This window comes from Pteropus alecto, unplaced genomic scaffold (genome assembly GCF_000325575.1).
Source record: "Pteropus alecto unplaced genomic scaffold, ASM32557v1 scaffold20, whole genome shotgun sequence".
Lineage (NCBI taxonomy): Eukaryota > Metazoa > Chordata > Mammalia > Chiroptera > Pteropodidae > Pteropus > Pteropus alecto.
In genome coordinates this window covers 47,435,273-47,444,244 of record NW_006436298.1, presented here as the reverse complement: position 1 = coordinate 47,444,244, position 8,972 = coordinate 47,435,273, and the positions used below count along the sequence as shown (strand labels likewise).

Below are 8,972 nucleotides of genomic sequence, written 5' to 3'. Positions count from 1 at the left end.
TATGACTTTATTGCCTGGGGTGAAGTCCAGAGAAAACCAGATAGAAGCTTCTGAGAGTCTTGTCTGGACGGAGTCACATGAGATGTGCTTAATTCTTCTAGCAACGGATTGTGACAACAGTCTCCCAGGAAAGCTCTTCAGAGACTCAGTATCCAAGGCTTTTACTGGGAGCTAGTCACGTGGGCACCCTCTGCATAGCATGTATCAAAATTCCAGACTCCCAGGAGGAAGGCAGGCGTTTAACATAAACCACAGTGTTTGTACAAAAACAGCTTAAGTCCAGTGAGACACCTTGATCATTTAGGGAATGTTTTATATCAGTGGAGGGAACTGCTAACAGCCAAGTTCCCAGATACCAGCAACATCAAAAGCAGATCTGCTGTGCCTTTTCGGCACAGTTTGTGATAATTTTTCCTCAGACTTCTGAAGCTATTACTCATTTGTCTTCTGGTTTCTAGTGTTGTGGTTTAAAAAGCCCAATCCACTTTGATTTCTGATCTTTTTATTTTCCCAGTTTCAAAAAATTTTGGGTCTATTACTTAGGCCGATGTTCTGAGATTTCACAGGAATACGCCTCAATGGGGTTCTTCGTTAGAAATTTTTGTTGGATAATCAGTGAGCCAGTGATTGGCCTTACAATATTAAGATATCTAGTTTTCAGTTCTGGGAAGTTTTTGTTTTGTTTTGGTAATGTTTCTTTGCAATTTTTTCTTTTCAATTTTCTCCATTTTAACTTTTAGAATTGCTATTATTTGAATGTTATCTCTTACGATGAATTGCCTAATTTTGTTATATTTTCTCTCCTATTTTCCATCTCTTTAGTCTTTTTATTTTTTTTATATGGGAGATTTCCTTAGTGTTCTAACACTTCTATTAAGTTTTTTCTCCTCTGCTCTTATTAAAAACACCAAGATTTATTTCTTGTGCTTTGCTGGCAGACTCTTATTCTATGGAATCATTATCTTCTTGTAACACCTTTAAGGATATTGATGTAATATTTAAAATGTTATGCAAGCAGTTTATGTGTATCGTAGAAAATTACATATAGATAAGCATAAATGAGAAAATAAGATTATATTTCCACTGTCCAGAGGTTTTCATTTTTAAGACCTTGGTATAATGGTAAGGGTTTTTTTGTTGTTGTTGTTTTGTTTTTTTAAGGTTTTCTTCCTGACATAATTCTGTTTCCTCTTAATTCCTTTTATTTTGTTCTCCCTCTTAGTTCCTTTTTTCATGTTTGTTTGCAGAGGAGATACTCTGGGCTAAATGTAAAGGAACTGGTCAGGTAGCTCTGGTCTTCTAGTATTGTCATTTCAGTGATAGCGAGTAGGAGCCCATGCAGAAAGTAACTGCCTAAGAGATGAGATGTGAGCTGCTTTTGTATTTCTCTAGGAGGAGAAAAGCACACTGGTGGTGGCAGGGAGTCTGGTAGTGATGCCTGGAAACAGTACATGAGAAGATCTACGTGGTAAGAAAAGGCTTTGTAAAGACAGGTTTGGACTTAAAGCCATCGCAACGTGCTCATATACTCTTCTACTTTCTGCTCTGTCTTCATGCAGTTTCATTTAATTTTATTTTTCTAATGTTTCCAACTCTCCCCTCCCAGAGTGTCCATTTTGTATTATTATTTCCCTACCCTTTTTTTCCAGTTCCAGCTAGTGCCCAATGCCCGACTGTGAAACCATCTCATTGGTGGTTTCTCTCTAGAGACATTATGGAAACAGGACACTTGGGGAACGGGTGTCAACCAGCAGGAGAAAGTGAGAAAAGCTGTCCTTTTAGGTTTGTCCTTGGGAGCAGTTATCACCCTTGCAGACTTTAGAAGCAGGTAGAGATGGAGGTGGGCAGGGGGACCGGGGGCTTGAATAGGAAGCTGGGGGATACTAGCTCTTAGAAGAGTGAGCATGACCCTTGAAAGCAGGATTAGCTGATGTGGGAGTCGGTTTCTGGGAGGTACTGACCAAGAGTTCTTTCTATTACTTGCATTCTGTTTTCCCTCCCCCTAGGTAGAAAAAGCTTTACTCAAGTGCAAAAGAACAGAGTTTGGGGTCAGGCCCATGTGGCGTTATGTTGTAGAAAGAGCACGGGGTGAGGAGCCAGGGACGCCCGTCCTATTCCCATTTACTCCTTCTCACTAGCTCTGTAACCTTGGGTGAGTTTCTCATCCTAGGCTCCTTACAGCCTCCATGACTCTATATCTGTCGGGAATTTCTGAGATGCTTTTGGCTATGGCCTATTAAGTCTCAAACACATGCACTCTTTGCCTGATTCCCATTCTCTGAAGTCAGTTATCTTCCTTTTCCTTTTTTTATGTGCCTGAGAATGAGAGTGGAAAACATTTAGCTATGGCCTTTTGAGAACTCATTTAATGGAACACTTTTCCTCTTAGGAGAAAAATGAGATGACTACCAGATAACTGACTAATAGAGAAGCTTTTATTTTCTAAATTATTATAGTTTCTATTTTATTTTTATCAAAGTGGGAATGTCTATATTTCTCCTGTCAATTCAATCCAAGTTACTGAGAGATATAAAGATTATTACAGTCTTCATATCTTTGTGCCCTGAAAATTATGAATAACATGTATGCAATGTATCCAGACTTGTGTTTCTCTTTACCTTTTCTTTCTTTTATAAAACTGGATCCATACTAACATTGTTTCATATCCTAATTTTTTTCTTCACCAACTTGTAACTTGAACATTTCACCTTGTTTATATATACAGATCTACTACATTTTCTTAATGGTATAAAAATATTCTACATTATGTATGTACTGATCTTTATTTTAATTTTTTTTTTCTCCCTAGCACCATCAACTACAGTAAGGACCTTCCTCTGGCCCAGGGAATCAAGTTTCAGTAAAGGTGCTTTACATTGACATTATTTCAAGTCGTTTAGGTGTTTTTACATTCTTTCTTCTGAAGAAGACAAAGAAAATTAAGATTGGCCCTGAATAAATACATCATTTTGAATATGACAGTAGCTAATCCCTTATGCCTCCAAGGTCCTGACTAAATCAAGAGACTCCTTTTTTAAAAATAAAATTGTCACGACATAGTCATGTTTAGTAAAAGATAGAATACATGGATTTTTACGTTACTAATAGTTACTGATGTTTTAGAAGTTTATAATTATTTTATGATTTAGAAGAAATAATACATACCATGGTAGGAATTTGGAAATACACAGAACATAATAGAGAAGAGAGTAGAAATCTTCTCAGTAGATGCAGAAACGTCTCCTGAGCCAGTAAAGAATTCGCTGGCGAGTGTTGATTCACATTACCCTCCTCTAGCCTGTGTTGGAAAGCGTGTGATTGAAAGGGACTGTTTCCCTTATGTATAGGGGACCACAGCACAATATCCCTATGGAATGACTTGCTCTGTTTAAAATGACGAAGTGCATTCATCACCATTACAACTTCTCTTACTCATGATGGCGTGTGTCACCACAGAAGAAATTTGTGGGGAGGACATAGATATCACTCATGCCCTAGAAGCTGCACCTGCCGAGGTCTCTGCCTGTGCAGAATTCTACAGAAAGTGTATCTGGATTTCCTATGCAGCGGTAGGCCAGTTTCTTTAGCTGTTAGGCTTCCGTGGTTGCCCTTAAATTTATGTAACCACAGTGTGCGTGGCAGCATGTGGCAGAGTGAATTGGGCTAAGTCCACTTTCTCTTTGCTGAGCGTCTGCTTCCTTCTCTTGAGAAGCTGCCTGGAAGCTCTTGGAGTGGTTCAGCCCAGGGCCCCTGTGGAGCTCACACTGGCTCTTGCACTTCTGTCTTCCTGGAAGTCTGCACTCCTCCAGCAGGTTGCAGCCGCCACTCCACTACTTCTGCCAGATTGGTCTGGGGCAGAAGCCTTTGAAGACAATGTTTATGGATGACCTGATGTATCAGGGTGTATGGAGACATTTGCACAACTGGCAAGGAGTTTGGGGTTGTTATGTCAGAGAAGCAAGCAAATGAAAAAACTAAGCAGTTATAAATTTATCAGGAATGGAAAGGCATTTGAATACATTCCGTGGCCCAGCTGTGACTAGTGCTCACTGAGGTGTGCTGTTGTCAACCTTGAATATTAAGCCAGGTGCTGATGATACACCTTTTGAGAGTGTGTTGGCAGGAAAAAGTCAAGGGTTGAGAGTAGGTTCGAAAGGTGGACAATTCTTCATGTTTTGTGATGGAAAATCAATAATACCTAAAATTACAAAAGTTAAAATAGCAACATAGGCTTATAAAGATAGGGAGGTAAATTCTGAAAGAATCATTGCTTCGGGGGAGGACAAATGGGGCGTGGGGCATGGAGACAGGATGGATTGCTATTTTTCATAACTAGTTTTATAGAGCTGTTTGAAATTATAAATTACATTTACAGTTTCTCTCCGATTAGGTATTTGAGGAGGCCCTCCATCCTCCTATGTATCTGCTAAAGCCATGACATTGTGGTCAATTTGGAATAATAATATCCAGTATACTGGTGAGAAGGGGTGACTGCAACTCTCATCTTAGGTATAGAAATCGAGTTAAACTGATTCTGAAAGCTTTCTTTAAAACGACTTCATAATTTTTCTACATATTTCTAGCAACATTTTTGTCATAACGATTATTAAAAAATTTTGTCTTTAAACTGGCCCTCTTTGTTCTTAATTATTGACCAAAGAAATAAAAGTTGCTTATTAGTATTTTTAATCACAAAAATTAAAATGTGTATTTTTATGTGTTATTACTGACCACATACTGTGAGATGCTAGGAGTTCTGTGCTGTTGATTACTAGTTATTCTGAGCCCCTTGTGACTGTCCTGCCCCTCCCTGCCTGCATCTGGTGGTGTAACCGTGCTGTCAGTTCTCAGCCCACACTGTGGACCTGAGGAACTTGCGGTTAGCAGGCCGACTTCTGCCGCTACGGTGAACCCTACGTTTAAGATCTTGCTGTACATCTCCAGTTCCTGGAGAGAGCATCCAATCGGCCAATCCTAGGATCCTGGCTCTTGTGTTTCCTCCATGGGAAAGGAGTAGAAGATATGGTCCTTCTGGCTTCCTTTTTGTGAGGTAGGCACTCCTGATGAAGACGTTACACAGTGGATCTGAGACAGTTTTCTCAAAGGAATTTGGGGTGCTATTACATCTTTCGCTCCTCTTCTCTTATGCGTCCTCTCTCTCTCTTGCTCTTGGTAGCATTCTCTGTCCCTGAGAATGCTGCAGGGACCGAGAAGGGTCAGTGTCTTGCTCTTCTCTTCCATGGCAGTTTCAAACCTTTCTCCTGTTGCCTTCACTCAGCAAGATTGCCAGCGGGGAAGCTATTTGGGAATGTTTTAAAATGTTTTTCATTTCAGTATTTCCAGACAGAGACATGTACACTTCCTTTCCTGTGGTCTCCAACACTTCATTTTCTTACACCTGGCTTGGTCACTTGTTTGTCCTGTTTCCTTGATTTATCTGCTTGATTGCTGTAGACAGTTACAATGGTAACTATTTTTGCAATTTCTACATTAGGGTCCTCTTCCGTATAAACGCTCTTGTTTGGTTTTACTCATGCTGTTTGTTGTCTTTAAGGTTTTTAAGAGGCTATGTGAAGAGATTAGGTGACAGGCCATTATTTTTCAGTCCCAGAAACTGTTGATACATTTTGATATACCCAAGTTTTGACCTTTTCGTATAATGAAATCTATCGATCTTTTATAGTTTTTCAAATTTAAGTAAAAAAGTTAGGTTACAAATATTTTCTCTGCTGTTTCTTTTAAACATTTTTAAAGAAGTGTAACTAGTACATACATAGTTAAAAATTCGGCTGGGGCTAGAACGCTTATAATAAACACTAACAGCTCCTGTTCCCTCCTGCTCTGTCTCCCCAGCCCCAGCCCAGGTTCCCACGTACCAGAGGAACCACCTTTACCTTTTCTTCTGTTCTCTTATTGACCTCCATATTTCTAAATAATAACCTTTTACTGCTATTTTTCAGTTCATCAATTTAGATATTGTCTGTTGGCTTGATGTGATAGGCGAGGATTAATTTTTATTATCACTTACCCAAACATAAACCTTACTTTAATTTCTCTAATCTGTTAATATAGCTTTTGGTTAAGTTATCACTTAATTATTATGAACATGCAAAGACAACCAAGCTTAATCATGCCTTAAAATCATGCCTACTTTTTTATCTAATCTTTTATTTTTCCTGGGATTAATAATTGCTCTTCTTATTGCTTAATTTGCTCTGTATCTTTTTATTGTGGTAAAATACAACATAAGACTCACCATTTTAAAGTGTGCAGTTTACTGGCATTTAGTACCTTCACAAAGTTGTGTCACTGTCACCACTATCTAGTTCTAGACCATTTTTATCATCCGCAAAGGAAACCCCATTAAGCAGTTATTCCCATTTTCTCCTCCCTCCCCTGCTCCCCACTGTCCACAACCCCCACCCCACCCCCGCCCCACCCCCCACCCCTGTCCTGGCAACCATCGGTCTGCTTTCTGTCTCTATGAATTTGCCTATTCTGGATATTTCACATAAATAGAATCTCTATTACTAAGTATTTCCACATGCCTGTAGCATGCCTATTATCTCTGTAGCATGCCTATTAATATTTTCCAATTACTCATATCAGCTTGAGTTTTTTATTTTTCCTGCGATCAACTCTCCAAGTGCCCTTTGTCCCATTGATTCAGTTGTACTGGTTGCTCTTTAGGGCTATTGCACAAGTGTCATCCATGGACTTCTCTTTGCTGCTCTTCTGCGTTAGAGTGTCTTGTTTCCTGGATCCTATGTTTTCCTCTTTATTGCTTTATACTCTTCTTTTGCTAGAGCATATCCTGCAGAAACTTCCTGAGAATGGTTGTTTTGGAGGTAATTTTTGAAAAGTCTAAAGGAAAGGTTTTATCTCCACATCGAATGGAAAATTGGATATAAGATTCTGGGTTAAAATGTGCTCTGTTTTGTTTGCATTGGAAGGACCCACAGATGTTTTATGCTAGTGACATTTTGGTCTTTAATCCATTTGGACTTTGTTATGATTTGATCTTAATTGATTACCCTTCAGATATTTAAGAATTCTCCCCACTCCAAATATGACAAATGAGTTTTCCTTTCCCCACTCACATGTCATAACACACTGCATTCTTACGGGTACGAGGATCAGTTTTTAGATTGTGTATTCTGATTCAGTGATTGGCGTGTGTGTACATGTAGACACGTGTATTGGACTGATTTAGTTTTTATGGCCTTTTAAATTTCCTTTATTAAATTTAAGTTGTTTTAGAGTCCTATACACATTATCCATGTGACCTTCGGAAAGTAACATAACCTCTTTGAATTTCATTTTTTTTATCTGTAAGGTGAAGCTATCAGTTCGGCTTTGTTGTAAGCTGAAGAAACCAATTCTGCCTTTAGCAAAAATTGGAAAGCATGCTGGACAGACTCATTTTGCTCCTCCAGATCCATTCTCCAACATCCTCTCTCCTGCCATGTGTCCTTTGGGGCTGACCGCTATAGACCGTTTCACCTGTGCTTTCTTTGTGTTCCGGCTTTTGATTGATTGGCCAGTGATAGAACATGAGAGTAGACAGAGGTCAAGGTATTATTGGTAGTTATTGTCAGCCAGCCCTTGGTAGTTGTTGTCTGTGGTTTTAGTCCTTTTCCTATGACCACAGACCTTGTCAGGTGTCTCCTCTGCTGTGGCTACACAGGATTCTACCAACACCATTCTGTTTTCTTCAGTCAGCAAGTGCAAATGGCGTTTTACTTTCCGGGTTCATCACCTTCCCTCTTGATTTCTTGCGTCCAGGAGTCTAGCTAGTTAAGAGGTAATAAATACCTTGTCACGCTACCACTGCTGGAATGAGTGAACTTCAATCATTTTTAGGCTTTTTGTTTCTTTACTCAAAATTTGAAACAGCAGGCAATTGGCCTAGCATGGATCATTTAACCTGTGATATGATTTACCTGTCCCTTGGCTGGGGGCGAGCAGGACACCTGAAGTAATAGTCCTAATGCTGAAATCAAGGGCAGAGAATTCCATTGGTTAGGAAATTGGAGCAATGTTATCATAAGAAAGAAATATGGATGCTGGTCAGCTAAAATAATGCATTTCCACTACATAGAATAATATCCGTCTCACAAAATTGTAAAGATTACAGAGAAAAATTATAAAAAAAACAGTGCTTGGCTCAATAAATATTGTCTATTATTATTATGGTGTTTTCCATATTTTTCTAAATAAAATTTAGAAGCACTTTTCAGGTTTTTGAAGAAGAAATTTCCTTAGGATTTTAATTGGAATCACATTAAATTTATAAATAGGAAAGAATTAATTTATAGTACTCAGATTTTAAACATTTAGTTTTATGATATGTATGTCGATTTGTTGACATATTTCCTTGCAAAATTCTGTAGCTTATTTCATGCAGTGTCTTAAGTTTATTTCTATATATTTTATGATTTTAAAAGTAATTGTAAATGAGATTTTTTTTTTCTCTCTGTATGTGTAAGTTATTGCAGAAGCCATTTTTTCCAAGGTAGGTTAGGTTTGAAAATAGAAACATGGATCTTATAATTCTTCAGCGTTTGTTATTTGCTGGTTAGTGGTCTTTTTGGCCTGGCAATTTCAGAGTTCTAGAAATCTGACCAGGATTCTGTTATCAAATTATGTTTACGGTGCTGACCTCTAGGTGGCACTGTTGGTTAGAGCAAATTCCACAGTTTGGCAGGGAAGTGAGTTGTGTTGACTCTGGTATCCAGGTCACCCTGGAAAAGGTTTTCTAGTCAGCAGACAGATGTGCTAAACTCTATGCCCCACTTTTATGAGCTGCGTTACATTCCAGCACCGTTGGTACCTGCCTTCCCTGTCTCACGTGTGATAACTACGCAGATCACATGAGCTTCAGTTGATTACTCTTCTTGGGTAAAACATAAGCCCCAAAATATCAAAGAGAAAAAATGTTTGGCTATAATTGCAGATTAGTGTCTTTTCTT

The 8,972-nt window shown here is 38.7% G+C and overlaps 1 protein-coding gene across 1 annotated transcript in view; it reads left to right on the top strand.

Annotated features, from left to right (window-relative positions):
* Positions 1–4,627, top strand: part of ALDH7A1 (aldehyde dehydrogenase 7 family member A1) — a 33,725-nt gene extending 29,098 nt beyond the window's left edge. The window contains exons 16-17 of the mRNA XM_025047773.1: positions 1,393–1,468; positions 2,810–4,627. Coding sequence (XP_024903541.1) covers positions 1,393–1,468; positions 2,810–2,864 — 131 coding nt within the window. The 3' untranslated portion in view covers positions 2,865–4,627. The remainder of the gene's footprint in view (positions 1–1,392; positions 1,469–2,809) is intronic.
* The last annotated feature ends 4,345 nt before the right edge of the window (positions 4,628–8,972 follow it).